The sequence below is a fragment of the Prionailurus viverrinus genome, chromosome A3 (genome assembly GCF_022837055.1).
Source record: "Prionailurus viverrinus isolate Anna chromosome A3, UM_Priviv_1.0, whole genome shotgun sequence".
In the NCBI taxonomy this organism is placed as follows: domain Eukaryota; kingdom Metazoa; phylum Chordata; class Mammalia; order Carnivora; family Felidae; genus Prionailurus; species Prionailurus viverrinus.
In genome coordinates this window covers 17,674,094-17,692,068 of record NC_062563.1, presented here as the reverse complement: position 1 = coordinate 17,692,068, position 17,975 = coordinate 17,674,094, and the positions used below count along the sequence as shown (strand labels likewise).

Below are 17,975 nucleotides of genomic sequence, written 5' to 3'. Positions count from 1 at the left end.
TAATCAAAGCAACAGTTCCACCTTCTCACCCGTTTCACCTATATCCTATGCCACTCTGGCTTCTGCGTCTTCATACCCCTCAATAGCTGCTCCCGTGAAGTCACCAGTGACCACCAGGTTACCAAATCCAAGGGGACCCTGTTAGAGTACAGCTTACTGGACTTGCAGACAGTGGACAACTTCCCCCACCCACAGTCTTGCTGCTGCTTCCCCGACAGCACCACGTTTTCTTCACACTCTGCTTCGCTAGCTAGCTGCCTCTGCGATCCAGCCTCACCATGGTGGCCATCCTCAGGGCTCACTTCTGTCGTCCCCACACACACTATCTAGGTCGATCACATTTACACCACCGCTTTGTGGGGAAAAAATCTGTGCTTCCATGGAAAACTAGGCATTGTCCATGGCGCAAGCTTCCTTGTTATCTGATTCCGACTCTAAAGGAGCTATTTGACAGGGCTGCAAATTGTAGCTAATTGACCACAATGCAAAATAATTTGTCTATACACATGCAAATGGTTCTGTCAGAGGGAGGGACAATCCTCCTCCTCCCAAAGGGGAGGGAGAAAGCCAATTTTGCCTCCATTTGCATAGTTGTGTCAATATTCCTAATCTATAAATGTTCTGAGTTTTGGATTTGCCCCTGTACTGATTGTGACACCTTACCAATTCCTTGTAAATGAATTAAATAAAACCAGGTTCCTATTTATAGATCTATGAGAATTATGATTTTATCTCTTCCTGAAAATTATCTTTTAACAGTTTTAAAGAATATCTAGAACCAAAGAATCCAAATGTATATTCCCATTCCTGACCACCTTCCCACCTTACTGATCTGTGTATACGTATAATTGGTTCTCACTGTTTGTAATAGTTCTATAAAGTTGCACTGAATTAGCAAATACTCGACCACTGTTCTAGGGGAGCCTCTTATACAACCTTTCCATCACCAGTGAAAACACAACCCTGTTATTTATTTATGTATTTGTTTGTTTTATAAGCTATAATACATAACTGTTATATATTTATATATAATTTAACTATATATGAACTATAGATAAATATAACTATCTACAGTTAATTCATTAGCATTGAACTCACAGCCAACAGCACTAGAACTCATGCCTGAACAAAGCTGACCTAACACACGTATTTTCTCCATAAGGCACATCATAGACTTCTCGCTCTTAGTATCACCAGGCAGCACTTTAGCACGACGCTCAGGGGCCATTTTAAACAGCAAAACCACCCACAAAAATCACAAAAATGGGAAAATGAGGGCACTAAATAGACCACAAAAAAAGGTAATTTATTTACCAGAGGGGGTGTGGAACAAGAAGGCAGAGCATCACCTTGTTTGACCTCAGTCTGGAATGTAAATTTTCCAAAACTCCACACATGTCTGTGAATGACCATGGAACTCACGAGCATTAATTCTGGTGTCACAGATACACTTTAGCGAGTAAATGAATGTGCAAATACGGAATCCACAAATAATGAAGACGGACTGTATTTCTGTATCCATATTAAATGTGTGTCCCTCCCAACAGTCTTCAGGATCCATAAAAACCATGTCTATTTTATTCATCATGCCACACTCTTAGTACCAAGTTACATACTTGATGCATGAAGCTATTCAATTTATGCTTAAGCTATTTATAGTAACTTAAGCTAAAAAAAAAAAAAAAGTAAATACATGAGAAAATATTCATTACACACTGTTAAATAAAGAAACAGGTTATAGACAAAATATATACATATTGGTTCAAGTTTGTCCAAGGAGTTGTACATTTGAAAAAGAAAAAAACAATAAGCGCCTGGGTAGTTCAGCTGGTTAAGCGTCTGACTTCAGCTCAGGTCATGGTCTCATGGTTTGTGGGTTCAAGCCCCGCATTGGGTTCTGTGCTGACAGCTCAGACCTTGGAGTCTACTTCAGATTCTGTGCCTCCCTCTCTCCCTGCCCCTCACCTGCTCACACGCTCTCTCTCCCTAAAACACAAACATTAAAAAATATAATAAAAAAAGATAAAAAGAAAAAAAAAAGAAAAGAAAAAAGAAAACACAACAACCCGATTTGGAGGATCATCCCAAAATTTGTAGTAGTTATCTCTGAGTGCTGGCATCTATTCTTTTTTAGGGTTTTATCCAAAATTAAAATGATGAAAACTATTTCTTTCATTATCACTGCAAAACGCCATCAAAAAGTGACCACCTGCCTTAACTTTCTCACCATGTTCAGCGGAAGCCAGAAGCGCAGGCATCAGAGTCTCCCTAACTGGGGAGCACACGTTCTGGTCAGCATCTCCAGCCTGCTCACATGACAGGCTTCATAGCTCACTCCTCAGGGCCAGCACTCTCCTACATCATTGTCTTTCATCTGGTGTCTCTGAAAATACGTGGCCAGAATTAAGCATCATGCTCTTGCGATATTTTGTGTGGCATACTACAAGTGTCCTGATGCCCATTTATTCTGAACCCTAACTTCCCCACAATACAGAACATCATTACCTTGATAGCCACACCTAACTGAGCATGCACACCCATCCATTCTTCAAACTTCTGCACATGCTAGCCAAATCCCAGGGTGAAATGCTTAAGCTTCTGTCCTCAGGGGGTTACAGTCTAGCAAAGCTCAGCACAGGGAGGTAGCCCTTTACTGTCTGTGAGAGGCCTTTAAATGTCTAAGCTGCCGTGGCTTTGATCAAATGCTTTGGGGTGGGTACAGTAGTCAAGGACACGTACTGACTGTAAAAGGCAATTAAGGGTCACATTATTGACTTCTTTCTTCTTGGGGATATTCCTCTGGGCTCAATTTTATTGTGTTTAGTTCATATACCATCCCATATAAACTAGTCTGAACCAAGTTTAAATGGATTTGCTGCTTAACCTTCAAATAAAAAAAAAAAAAAACATTCAATTAATCAGAGCCGGCCTCCTCTGCCCATCCCCTCCACCTTTCTGCCAAGCCATGTGTTTAATCCAATATTCACAACACTTAGAAACCTTCTGTAGTGGCCAGAGGGCAGGAGTCTGGAGGGCTTGGGGTCAGAAGATGTGATTTCACAGACATCTCAAGATTTGAGATTTAGGGAAGGTCACCTAACTCCTGAGAGCCTCCGTGTCCTCCAGTGTAAACTGGGGCAATCATCCAGGTTAGTCTCAGTCACAGTGAAGATCTACAGAGATGCTATAAAAGCTTTAGAAAGATAGCACTCTAATGGACTTGCAAACAGAGGTGGTGCTGGCCACTTGGGCAGGAAGGAAGCTTTCCTCCCAAAATGAGCTTCCCAAATGGTGGTCTGGCCGTCTGCTCAGCCACTAGGTCAGGTCAGGGGATTCAAAGTTAGGGCCCTCGCTCTGATACGCTTTCTTTGGTGATTTTTTTGGGTCAGGCTCCCAGCTTCCCTTCCTTCTCTTTCTCTAAAGAATTTCTCATCCCATCTACCCAGTCCCTCACTGTGTGGGACACCCTAAGCTTTTTCCACCAGTGGTGTTGGAATGAAAGGTCACACAAATGTAAACCAAGCTGAAACCTCACCGTGTAGCAAAGACCAAAATAAACTGATTAATGAGTTAAATGTAGAACACGAGACTATTAAACAAGCCAACTTGGTAACAGCTTTTTTATTGCTAAGTGATGATGCCATGTTGGGTCATTTAAATTTTTATCTATCTTTCTGACTTTCCAAAGTTTCCACAGTGCACATGTATATCTTCCCAACATGCATTCAACACCTATTGAGTGAGTGCCTACTATGTGCCAGGCAGGGTGTAAGGCAGTAATGACCAGAAGAGAAGAGGGTACTGTCCTCAGGGAGTCCACATTCTGATGGAAAGGACATGCAATAAACAAAGACACACAAATAATCAGATGATTACAAATCGGGATAAGTTCTGTGAAGAGTGTTATTAATGGTTAGAAAGGGGGGCACCTGGGTGGCTCAGTTAGTTAAGTGTCCAACTTCAGCTCGGGTCATGATCTCACAGTTGGTGAGTTCAAGCCCCGAGTCCGGCTCTGTGCTGACAGCTCAGAGCCTGGAGCCTGCTTCGGATTCTGTGTCTCCCTCTCTCTGCCCCTTTCCCGCTTGCACTCTCTCTCAAAAATAAACAAACATTGGGGCGCCTGGGTGGCGCAGTCAGTTAAGCATCCGACTTCAGCCAGGTCACGATCTCGCGGTCCGGGAGTTCGAGCCCCGCGTCGGGCTCTGGGCTGATGGCTCAGAGCCTGGAGCCTGTTTCCGATTCTGTGTCTCCCTCTCTCTCTCTGCCCCTCCCCTGTTCATGCTCTGTCTCTCTCTGTCCCAAAAATAAATAAACGTTGAAAAAAAAAGACATTTAAAAATAAACAAACATTAAAAAAAAATTCTAATAAAAAATGGTTAGAACAGCAAGTAGAAAGGGGCCTAACTGAGATCAGGACATTAAGCAAGGTCTCCCTGTGAAGTAAGCTTTAAAGGAACCCGGAAAGGAGGATGGTGGGTGGGCTAGGCAAGGGAAAGGTGGGGAGTGAGTTCCAGGGAGAGGGAGCAGCTTGCGCAAAGGCTGGGGGCGGGCAAGAGCTTGGCCACTGTGCTTTTGAGGAACAGAATAAAGCCCAGAGTGGCGGCTGCCACATATGAGGCAGGCTGAAGAGAACGAGGAAGCAGAGATTGTAGACAGACTTAAAATACCACTTCATGCCTATGAAATTGGCAAATTAAAACAAAAAAATCATGGTAACACAATTCTGCCAAGGTTATGCTGAAAGTGCTCATATCATTATGAAAGAGCACAGTTACTTCACTGAAAGCAATCTGTGAAATGTAGCAGAAGCCATAAGGATGTCTCTACCTTTTAGTACCTCAACTCCTTACAATGTAGTCTGAGAAAATAATTCAAGCAGAAGACTACAGGCCGGGAGAGGACGATACTTTGGAAACACCCAAATATCCAACAATACAGGCATCGTTTAGCAAGCTACTGTAATTAGACTCTGAGGAACATGATGAGCCATTAAAACAATATTGAAAACTCCTTAAGAACCTGTAAAATATTAACTTACAGTGCTGAGTGAAAGGAGAGGGCTATAAATGGCACATGGGGCATAATTACATGGTAAGAATGGGATCAGTGATTGAAAGGGAATATGCACTAGCAAAAAAAAATATTAATTGGTATATGGGATAGAAGTTCTATTTTCAAAAATTCGCTTTGGTGTCAAGACTACTTCATGTTTTTCAAGGATGAAGATCAAGGTCAATGAAGGAAGGACAGCAGCAGCCCCCACAGCAGCCCTGGGCCCAGCTGGGAAAAGGGCTCACAGGAAGAGTTGCACATGGCTCTAGTGATTCAAGGCATCCCCAACTAGGGAAATCTATATGGCAATGGCGGATGGGCAACAATTCCCTGCTGGGTCCTCAAAGACACCCCAGCTTCCACTCTCAGCTCCTGCCACAGCTCTCCTTAAGCACCTCAGAATGACAGCAGGTCAAGACAATGCTGTGTGTGATGTAGAAACCATGACTGACACTGGCTTCTGTCTCTTGTGGTGTGTAGTCAATCCCTTTGGGAGCACAGCAAGAGGCTAACTTCGCCCCCTTGAACCCACTGCAGTGAAGGTGTTAGGGGTTACTGGCTAGGAGGGCCTGGAGAGGGACAGAGAAAGTCTGTCTCTCGGTGTTAAATTGAAAAAGCTCACATTTACTAAACACCTACTACATTCTGGGCATTGTGCCAAGCACTTACAGTTATATACCCAACTGGATAAGAACAAGAATTAGAGTCAGAATCCAGGGCCTCTATCCTTAGCCACTTCCCAATTGTTGTGACTTGCAATCAAGTACTTCATGGGGTTGCAAGCAGATTCAGTGAGTTATTAGTCATCATTAACACCAATGGCCCTAATTTCTATTCAGTGAGGTAAGCAATATTATCCCCATTTAACAGGGAAAATGGCTCAGAGAAGTTAAGCAAATTGCCCAAAGCTACCCAGCATCCTAATGACAGAACCTGGATTCTAACTCAGATGGGCTAATTTGACTGTCCCTGGCTCCATCTATACACGACATAAAGCTGTGTTCACATTCCAGGGTTCAGCAGGCGTGCAACTGTTCCTGTACCTTCCAAGAATGTCAATGATGCACTAACTATGATAAAAATAATCTCTCACATTTATATAGAGTACTTTACAATTTATAACAATCTTTCACATCCACACTTGACTCTGAGAGGGAAACCTACTTTCCAGTTATATACATTTTATACAACATAGCAAAACAAAGAGAAAATGTTTACAGTGGCCCACAATCTTTTTAAAGGTATATATTTATATGTATATACATGAATATATGTATATATAAATATATATATATGTATATATATATATATAATGGCACATACATATAAATATATACTACATATATGGTGTGTCCGTGCACTCAAAGGAGTACAGATAAATTAAAACACCTTCTTCTTAAGGGAATGTTGTTCTCATTACAAGAAAGGATTTGATCTCAGCATCAGCCGCCCTCCCCACACTCCCTTTGAGTATTCAACTCAATGCAAAAGATGTGCAAAGAAAGGCCTGGAGCTGAAGCCCAAGTCAATCTTGGGACAGTGGAACTGCTCTGGAGGAAGAAGACTTTGCATTACCTACGTGATCCAGGAGGGAGAGGAGAAGGTAAAAAATCCCTGCCAACTGTAAGGACCTTTAAGTCTGCAGAAGGACTGCAAGTTGTTTGCTGGCAGCGTAGCAATGCAAACCCTTGTCTGTGTCCCACCGAACACTGAGAGCAGTTCTGCTGCTGCAGAAAACAACCCTGTGTTCTCTGCAGCTTTCGGAGAGTGGTGGAGAGGGGCCAGCTCCACACTGGGTCCAGTTGGGACAGCCAGGAGAAACAGAGCAATGTTCTAGAACTCAGGGCAGGCAGTGAACGGGGGCCACGTGCGCTCCCCCTGGAAATGTAGGGGGCAGGATCTGGAATGGGGAATTCTGGTCAATACTTCACAGCTCTGCTGATAAACTCACTAGCTCATGGGGCTATGTATCTGTATTTCAAAAAACTGGGGCAGTAATTACATACACAATCCTGCAAGCTGACTTTTGTTGTTGTTTTTAACTTATCAGAGCATGAACACTGACCCATGCCATTAGATATTCTATGAAAAACATGGTTTGTAATACCAGCATAGAATTCCACTGTTCACACACACACAAATTTATTTACCTATGGTCTTACTGTTGTGGCACTGAAGTGATTTCCAAGTTTTGCCCTTGTAAATAATGCAGTGATGACCTCCATATATACAACTCCTTCTGTGAAGCTCTGATTATTTTGTTATGAAAAAAAATTAGTGAATTGTCTTCTAAATATGCTGTGCCACTTAACCCACTTGCAGAAATGCCTGTAAAAGACTGCTTTCACTGCTCCTTGCCAACGCTGGTTTTTACCAGTGAAAAATAGGTATGTTTTGGTAATCTTACAGGTTAAAAGTGCATTTTTTTAGATTATCTGTGATACTGGACACGTTAAATTTGTTCTTCACCATTCACATTTTGCTTGACAATTACCTGTCAATATTTTTTAGCCCTTTTTTCTATCACATGACATTTTTATCAACTTGTTAGAGCTCTTTTTATGTGAGAATATTATCCCTTTCTTCTAAATTCTGTTGTCTTTTCCCATATCCAGCTTACCTATTTGTTTTTTGAATTTTGTTAATACAGTAGAGAAGCTGTTCTTTTCTTTTTACACAGTAAGATTCGAGTCAGGGGTTTATTTATTTGCTCTTAATAAGCTGAAAGTCCTTCCGAAGAAAAGAACAATATTTTCTTCTGGTTCTTCCTTTTTTCTGATTTTAATTTAAGTTCTTAATCGATCCAGGATTTATTTAGCGTATCATAATATACATGCAACACATTCTATTTTTTCCAAATTATTAACCAATTACAAATATACTATTTGTTAAGCAATTCTCCACTCATATAAATTTTAATAGCTAGTTTCACTCTATACTGGATTATTCTCTGGGCTTCAATTATTATAGCTATAATAAATGTTGATATTTCACAATGAAATGTCCCCCCACACCACTTTTTTAAACTGTTCTCCATTACTTTCTCCTCTATATTATTTCAGATCAATTTTGAAATCACTGTCAAGTTCCAGAAGGACTCCCATTAGGGTTTTGGTTGCAATTGCATTAAACCCATAAATTAATTTGGGGAGAACTGATATCCCCACAATATTAAATTTGCTAATCCAACTACATGATATACCTCTCCATTTATTCAAGTCTTGCTTTATCTTCCTCAGAAAAGTTTTGCAGGGGTTTATGTTTTCATACGTAGTTGCAGTACGTTTCTTGGTTTCCTCCTAAGTATTTATGTTTTAATTGCATTTGAGAACAGGATACATTTTATTATATTTTCATGTGGTTATTACTAGCATACGGCTATTGATTTTTGTTTATTTGCTTTGTGTCTGACCATAATACTGAAATCTCTTAATAATCCTAATACCTTTTTTTTTTCTTGGTTTAGTTTATTCTCTTAGGCTTTGATGCTGTAAGAGTATTTGCTCCTAGAAATAGTAATTCTAAAACAGTGACTTTCCATTCCTGGCTTACTAAGAATTCTGATTGGTAATGAAGACTGATTTCTTTCAAATTATTTTTTAGCCTCTCTGGAGATCATATGGTTTTTATCCTTTGACTTATTGATATGAGGCATTATATGAATAGCTTTTCCAGCATTCAACATTTTTCATCAGTGCCTTTCTAGAATAAACCCAACTTGGTCATGGTGCCTTCTGCTTTCATAATGATGCTGGATGCTGGCGGTCATAGAGCTTTGTAGCTATGTAATTACACACTCAGTTCCCAGCCAGGCCACCTGGTCAGGTATAACCCCTTGGGTAAGTCACTTACCTCCCAGATGATGGAGGAAATCATGGCTCCTCCACTAGGCTGCTGCAAGAATTACAAGTAAAATCCTCCAAACAACCTCAATGCTATGGGCCTTGTATATCATAGATACTCAAACTGGGTAGCTGTTGTTTTCATTACTATGAACCAAAGGAAACACACTTTCTTGGTATTGTTATCTCAAGGTCTTCCCAGGTATAGGAATGAGTGACCTCCAACTGTAACATATTTGGGAGTTACTTTTTTAATCCAGAAAGTCTGATAAACAAAAAAACCAAAGATATTAGATTTAATTATCATCAACACTACCTCTCTGTGGCTTTTTCTTATCTCAACTTTCAAGGTAAGGAGAAATCAAGGAGTATTTATTTCCCCAGGAAGGTCAGTTGGCTTACTATACTTCACCTTCTGAGCCCTAGTTCTCTAGGGATCATGGGGAAGCAAAAAAATCTAAACCTAACAACGTTTTACAGGTTTTTTCTCGTTACTTTGGAATTTCACCCAAGGCTACAGAACCAGGAAAAGTAAGGAGTAAGTATGGCCGCCTCCTGCAGAGAACCTGAGGCACTTCCAGATGTCTTCCTCAGGTCCTCAGGGGCTGGAAGAGGCACCCAACTGGACCCCCCCTCCTCCCTTCAACACCAGGCTCAACCCACACAGCACGGAGGCTGGGTGGATTGGGAGGAGAGAGTCTTGAAACCTGTAAACAGGTGTAGGGAAGAAGGCTTTAGCTTTCCAACTCATCTTCCCGAAGCCAAGGGAGGAGTTCCATGGTAGCCACCTGTAGACATTGTATACATAGAGGGAAGGAGGGGAGAGGGTCTGCAAGAAGAGTAGGGGGACATATCATGTCCCAGCAGATGCCTGCTCATGTGCAGACATCCCCTGGCTCATGCAGCAGCTCCTGAACCAGGTATGGTGAGAGCAGGCTTTCTCTCTCTTCAATCCCTCCTCTTTCCTCCATGGTCCTATGCTCCAGGGGAGGAAGGAGGCACAGAAGCAGCTAAAAAGGCAGGGAAGGAAAGGGAAGTGGAAGAGCAATGAGCACCCCTTCTCCAAATAATTTTGCACAGGTGGTTGTCGTAACCATCTTTTGTGGGTGCCTTCTGGGCTCACCTGCACGACTCTGGCAACCATGTCCCTTTGAGCATGGTGTGGCATGCATGGAAGATCCTCCTTCCCTAGTCTGTCACAGTGCTGGAGGTTTCCCCGGTGGTCTTCAGATTCTGCTTTGGTTCTAGGTAGGATGGTGATCTGCCTGCTATTGGCTGATCTTGCTGTGCCTCCCTCAGACTCATGGGTAATCTCACCAGGATTATGACAGGGCAGAGATAGGAGTTAGAAGTCTGTGCTCACACCACCATCCTGCTCAGAAGGAAGTTCCATTTGCTTTTAATCTAGACCTCTTCTAATCTAATCTCAGACCAGGTTATGCTACCTGCGCATTGAAGCTGAGGCTTACAAAAATTTTCTTTTAATGGCCTGGAGTGCCTGGATGGCTCAGTCAGTTAAGCATCCAACTCTTGGTTTTGGCTCAGGTCATGATCTCATGGTTTTGTGAGTTCAAGCCCCATGTCAGGCTCTGGGCTGCTAACACAGAGCCTGCTTGGGATTCTCTCTCTACCCCTCTCTCTCTCTGCCCCTCCCCCACTCACGCTGTCTCTCTCTCTCTCAAAATAAATTTTAAAAAAATTTTAAAAAGGCCTTACAAGGCTAGTTACATAGCTTTGTTCTGTTTTCTAGACTCTCAATTTCTCTTTCTCTCTTGCTGTCCCTCCACTCTGCCCTAGAACTGGATGCTGGACTGAAAACATAGAGCCCGCCTAAGGATGCTCACTGAAGACAGTCAGGACTCACCTCCGCTCCCTGTTCACAAGTCCTCATGCCTTGGCTTCCCAGGAAAGAGAGGGGTCTGGATAACATGCTTCTCTCTCCTATGTAGGACTTAGACAAAATCAGAAAAAGAGCAACTCCTATCTCCGCCCCTGACCTCATCATCAGGTACCACTGTAGCCACACATCAAGCGGAGGGAACACCTCCGCTCCCTGTTCAAAAGTCCTCATAAGCCTTGGCTTCCCAGGAAAGAGAGGGGTCTGGATAACATGCTTCTCTCTCCTACGTAGGACTTAGACAAAATCAGAAAAAGAGCAACTCCTATCTCCGCCCCTGACCTCATCATCAGGTACCACTGTAGCCACACATCAACGAACCCAGAACACCTGCAAAGCTAGTGTTCGCCATCTTCCCAGGAGCTTAGGGCTTTGGCACTAATCCACCACTGTCTGAGCAAATAAAGACAATGGTACTAGAGCAGTCTTTTTACAACAGGGTCCATCACACCATCAGTTTAGATTCCGACACCCTCTTCCTAGGCCGGAGATGTTTTTTTGTTTTTTGTTTTTTTCCAAATAATGTTCATTAAGGGGCTTCTATGTTTTGGATTCTCTGCTAGGCTTATAACTTATCTCACTGAGGGTTCGCCACAAAACAGTGTATCATAATCTCCTGTAAATGGAAGAAACGAAACAGAGAGACAGATGCACTGTCATCCAGATACAAGTGCCACCTTGAAATAAAAACCAGATTCTTTTTGGCTCTAAAGCCCTATTCTTTTCACTAAATTCTAATGACTACTCTTACTTCATTGAGCTCAGCAATTTGAATTTCTCCTTTCTATTTCCTTAGAGAAAAGAGACAGACACCTATCACTTCAAGTAGGAATCCATAAATATGTGAATAAAATATAATGTGCAATCAAACCTCAGGTGGAGGGAATACTAAGTGAGCCCTCCAAAGCAGCAGTATTGCACATTTCTGGCTGTACAAAGTCACTTTTCATTTGGAAAACCTAAATTCGGCAATACCACAATGAAGTGGGTACCCAGGCAATGGGGCCTTTAATTTACAGGGAGCAAGCAATCACAGGGAACTTCTGATCACCTGGCATGCTAGATTGTGGATTTGTGATTCCACAACTGCAAAGTGATGGTTACTGCCAGAGTCTGGCTCAAGCAGGACCTTTAAGGATAAGGGGAGGAGATTTCCAGAGCACAAGAGAGCTAAATTTGGGTTGCTTAAGACCTGTTTCTGAGATAAGGAGGAACAGGTCTCTTGAGAGTAAAACCGGATCCATACACAAGTGGGTGTGGCATGGAGGCAGATCTGGGTGACAATGAGGGAGAATGTCTTTTGTCTAATGCTGGGTGATAGCTTGAAGGCATCAACAAGCAGGTGCATGGCCCATTAAAAGTGGTACCTGCAGAAAAGATGAACTGGACCAGTGTGGTGTCCACACCTCTCATCATCTCACTGGCCTTCCCCTATTGCTGACCCTGGTCCCCATTCTCAATGCTGTTGACCTTGGTTCTCCTCATGGAATCCAGATAGTTGACACTAGTAGCCTCTGCTCTTTTAAATCTACATGATATTCTGTTTCCACATAGGACCCCAGCCAGAGTTTTATGATAACCAGACCAATATTAGGTAGAGAGTAATAGTAACCACCCAGGATCCCCAGCAGTTAGAAGGTCTGCTATGGGAGCGCATGATCTTCCCATCAGAGATAGCATTCAACGTGAGGCTGGGTGGGCACCAGACAAGCTCCCAGGACCCAACTAGTATCCATGGATGTCTGCTGTTGGGGATGTGCCAGAGAAAACCACCCACTGTTCTAGATAAGAAAACGTCTGCGAGTCTTGATTATGATCATCGTGTTCTGAAATAGGATTTCTTGTGAGATGATGAACAACAAAAGAAAATGGTACACCCATTCACATGCTAGTCAGTCCAGAGAAACGGACATGTCAGATTTCCTGCTTTAACAATTCATAACCACAAGAGCAACAAGTAATAATTCATTTTATTACAGGCATCTAAAGAGTATTTGGAGCTTTTCAAAGAACTCTGATGTAAATTATCACATATGCACCCCACGCCTGTATCTCAGGAAGGATGGCAGATGATTAAAGAGAGCAAAAGAACAAAACGATGAATGAAAAAAAATAAATGAATGGGGCATCTCAAGGGAATAGTATGAAGAAAGAAAATTAGACTGCTTTCATTGGTACTAAGGAGCCCCTTTGATTCTAAAATGCAGATGCAATCAGGTAGTTCTCAGGGAAGATGAAGGGATACCCTGCTGGTCCCTCCTGGGCTCCAGGCTTCCATATGCCATCACCTGCTATGCATCTTTATCTCAAACACAACATATGCAAACCTCAACTCATTCTCTCGTCCCTAACCCATCTATTGTGTCTTACATCTCGCCCAACAGTTCCACCACTCACCTCCCAGCCATCCAAACCAGAAGCCATGGAGTATCATCTTTGGCCCTCTTCTCTCACCCCTACATTCCCTGTGTGATAGTCTGTCCAGGTTCTGGCATCACTGGCTAACAGTCTTGCTCTGAACTCGAGACTATTGAGCTAGGATGGTGCTTTGCAGCCAAACTCTTGAAAATGTCCACCTGTAAAGGTGTTACCCCGTTCCTGATGCACCAAGGATATACCCGGCAAGTGGCCTGTCAGACCTAGCAGACCTGGAATACATCCACACCTGCCCTTGCTTAATTGTCCCCCAGGTATCTTCCTGAGCTACACCCATGCTTTAGCCTGAGCGCCTGCTTTAAGCCTTTGCCACCAATGCCTAGAACAGAGGTTGGCCCAGGGAAGGAGCTCAGCAGATGTTTGCAGAAAAGGCCTACAGCCTCCGTGGACTGACTAGACCATGTAGCTGGTCTCCATAGTTGCCAGTCTCCCTACCACGCAAACCCACCCTCAAGAGGACATGTAGAGAGGAAACCCCATCAAAGCATGTGATGGGGAATTCCTTGAGCCAAGAGACTTAGCTCTAAGCACTGAATTGATTTGCAATCTTGGGCTGATGATGCCGTGCCTTAGCTTTCCTCCCATTTACCTCTCAGAGCGGCCTCAAGGATCAAGCAACATAGTGGGCACACCACCAAAGTGGCACGTAGGTGTGGCACAGCGTATCAGTGATTCCTCAATGTGGGTATGCCTCAGCATCACTCAGAGGGCTCCTTAAAGCATAGATTTCTGGACTCCACTCCCAGAATTTCTGCATCATTAGGTCAGGGCTGAGGCCTGAGAATTTGCATTTCTAACAAGTTCCCAGGTGATGCTGATGGTCCAGGGACTAAACTCTGTGAACCAGTGTGCCAGACCATTTTAAGAGCACTGCCTTTCCCCACCGACCTGGTTTTTCTCCCTGAAGTATGCTATTTCAATATTCGACTTTATGTTTATGTTTTACCCTTTTTGCTGTTTTGCTGGAATCTTAACATAGTCTGTAAATTCCTCTGGGCAGAAATTATACCTTCCACACTCCACATTCTCTCATTTTCTGTTTTGCAAAATAATGAGTACATTTCCAGTGCGATTAATAATAGAAAAAGGAAAGGGGGGGACCCACACTACCAACCCCAATAAACAGCTTCCACAAATGGATACCAGCCCTGGAATCCTCTTAAAAATTAATTATGAGGCAAAGAATATTCTACCATCAGTGGCAATGTGGGAAAGAAGATTATGTTCTTGATGACACATTTTATAAAATATGGGTTATTCAAGATTTTAGCTGTAACTTACTTAAACACCAACATTTTTTGAAATATAAAACCACAAACAGCATTTCAACTCATAATTTTTATAGTGATAGTCAGACAATTGTGTTTTCAACATGTAAAATCCATTACGCAGTCGTGGCAACAGTTTGCAATAGATTGTAAATTTTTATTGAGATGATCATCTTCCGATTGAATTTCAAAATGTATTATATGATCATCAGCAAATACGTCCAGAGGGGCTGCTAAAGGACTTTCAGTATCATTTATAAAGATCAAAAACCCTGGAAACTCTTAGATTTACCCTGTGGAAAAAGAAAAGTCTCATTGGTAGGATCAAATCAATTACTTTTATGGATGAATATTGAATTGCAAAGCTGAGATAAGGTATTACCTGGTTTAATAACATAATCTTATGTCCTTTTAAAGTAGTAGGTTTTATAATCAGGTTTCAATAAGGAATTTTGCAAAGGCCTGCTTTTGAAAACAATCAAGAAAATGGCATTTCTATTTATTATAATGGTCTGACAACATCCAAAGGAATACTCGCAAGCAACGGGCATCCTCACTAACCTTGGGTTATAGACCACCCAGACGGACTACTGAGGTACGTAAGAGTGATTACAGTCAGTTCTGCTATAGCTCTTGTTCTGACAACTCACGTGTGTTCCAACATGATTGACCTATTAGGGGACAATCTGAGCATAGCACGAATGTTACATTTGCTATGTGTGAGTCTGCACATAGAAACACTATGGAAGCAGAAAACTGCACTCGGCTCCACTGAGCCACGCACGAGTACAGAGAACGTACCCCCCTCAAACATCGACCTGCTGCCTCTGTTCACAGCACGTGCTGTGAGCCCCAGGCACCCACAGCTGGTGTCATGACTTTCCATCACGTTCAGAAAGCCCTCTTCATCACCACCCCAGCTCGCAGGCTGCAACCTGCTTCAAAAGCAAACCCGGGGTCTCTCTGCAAGGAAACACACTCTATGTACTGCAGTATTTATGCATATCCTAAGCCACTGACAGGTGTGAACTGTGCGACCAGTTTTACTATTTTCCTCTTTTTTTTTTAATGTGTCATTGATGAAGAATGAGCGAAGTACCCTAATCCCATTTTCCCCCATAACCCTGATAGTCTTTATCGCATAACTTTCCATACTACAATGATTTTCAGGGACACGTATGTCGCATTATAGAACTAACTGTATTTTGGTTTTTTTCTTCCATGGGGGTCGCTGTGCCGATGGGTCCTTCTCTCCCCACCTGGAACCCATCAGTGACTCTTCCTCCCTTGGAATCCAATGGCTCATGCTACTGCTTCCCTGGTCCCCCCCTGGAAGAACCCCAGCACTGTATTCCATGCCAGTGGCACAGACTTCTCTATCTTTTCACCGTGGGGTGACCAATGATCAGTGGCATTAGAGTCAGAAGAACCTGAGTGCAAATCCTGACGGTGCCACTGGTTAATTCTATGACTTTGGACAAAAGGTTTGAAAATATGGAGTCTCTATTCCTTCATATATATGTGAGATAAAAGTACTTACATCAAATGGTTAAAGGGCGAAAAACCACACTGAGTTCTTTTAACTTCTTGAGTTACATTCAGAGCTGTAACATCTCAGGAATACAGTCAGGGATAAAATCCTAGCCAATATCCCTTATTAGAATCACCATGGAAGCCTGGAGTTCCTGGGGATAGGATATAGTTGGTTCAAAAGAACCTTCTCAGACACAGTCTCAGCCACCAAATTCTTAAGCAACAACCAAAAACCTCAGAGAAACTGGGGGAGGCACAAGTCCCCTGGGATATACTGAGCCAGGATCTTGGAGGGATATAGAATCCAGAGGACCCATGAAGGGACAGTCCCAACCCAGACTGTTCGGTTGGAACCAGGAGGGCCTGAGGGATACAGAGCCAGAAAGCTCTCAAGGACTAAAGCAGTTCCAGAATCCACTGAGAGGCACTTTCAGAGCCAGGAAGTACTCAAGACAAAGTTGGCATCAGGAACCTTTCAGAGACGTAAATAGAACCAGGAACCCTCAGGCAAAGTGTCAAAACCAAGAGCTCATTAGGGTCACAGGCCTAGGCAAGGAATCCTCAGGGACAAAGTTAACATCACAAGCACCTGAGGTAGCTAACAAGAATCAGAAGCACACAGAGGTGTAGTCCAAACGAGGCCGTGACAAGGCACACTTTCAGAGCCAGGAGCCCTGAGAGACACTTCGAGCGCTAGGAAGCCTCAGACTTACAGTGGCACCAGGAATCCCCGGAGGCACACAACCAGTGTCCCATCGGAAACACTGTCAGAACCAGGAACTCTCCAGGACACGGCTGGAGTCAGGTGGCTCTATGGGTCCCAGTCATCACCAGAGCCAGGAGGGCCTCGAAGGCAAGACCAAAGCCCTGACTGTTGCCTTCCACAACAGGAAGCACAGTCGCATCAAAGAAGTCTAGGAATGACTGTCGCAGAATGCCAATAGAAGGATCACTCAGGGCAACTGCCCGACCTCTCGAAGCAGAGTCAAGAAGGAAGCTCTTACCTGCACACTTGGTTCTGGTGGTGAGCGGAGGCCCTGGTGGTCCCGTGCCTCCCTCCCCCGGTCGTGTGAGCAGCACCCGGATCTCATACTCCACATCAGGGTCCAGATGCCATAGCTTATAGTTGGGAGAGTCAACTATGTGGGTCTCGGCCCAGGTGCCCGTGGTGGTGCGGTACTCCACCTCCTTCAGGATGATGGGGCCATCCCCGATGATAGAGTTGGCATTCGGTTTGATCCACAGGTATGTGGCCCCTACAGCCAGCAGCTCTGGGGGGGCGATGGGTGTGGGAGGCTCTGGAAGACAAGCAATCAGCAAAGGATGTCAGACCCAAATGGTTTACAGAGAAGAATCCAAGCATATAAGGACAAGAACAGAATTCCAGAGTGAGCCACTTACAGGAGCCCAAATCCCTTTCATGACTCCATTCACATCCTACCTTAATTTCTATGATTTTTTTTTTGTTTCAATACTGTGGTGAGAGATTTTTTTAATGTAAATACCTGAATTGGTATTTCTTCTACCACACGACCGTATCTCCATTTAAATAAAGTAAAGAAAGAAGGTAATTGTGAATAAATGGTTTTTCTGGAACACAGCAAAGCTGCCTGGGTTAATATTTTGTTTTCCGTCCTCAAATGAGAACATGCCCTTACTGAAGTGGAATTTGGTTCAAAACCCAGGAGAGTCTGAGGTTTGTAACCATTTCCTTCATAGCAACACATGGATTCCTAGTGGAAGTTATCCCCCCAATAGTGCTATGAGCCAAAGCAGCAAAAAGATGATGGCAAAGGAAAAATTCAGCTTCTTTTCAACTCTAGCGGGTTTCCTCCAGTAAGGAGGATGTCACAGGCACAGTGTCCTCTGTAGGAATCAAGGGTCAAGGGAAAAGTCAATGCAGAGTTATCTTGCATCCTGTATGGGTTGTTCCTCTTCCACTAAGTT

At 43.3% G+C, this 17,975-nt stretch overlaps 1 protein-coding gene across 1 annotated transcript in view; it reads right to left on the bottom strand.

Annotated features, from left to right (window-relative positions):
• PTPRT (protein tyrosine phosphatase receptor type T) overlaps positions 1-17,975 on the bottom strand; it is a 795,219-nt gene that overhangs the window by 584,733 nt on the left and 192,511 nt on the right. The window contains exon 8 of the mRNA XM_047852741.1: positions 17,033-17,326. Coding sequence (XP_047708697.1) covers positions 17,033-17,326 — 294 coding nt within the window. The remainder of the gene's footprint in view (positions 1-17,032; positions 17,327-17,975) is intronic.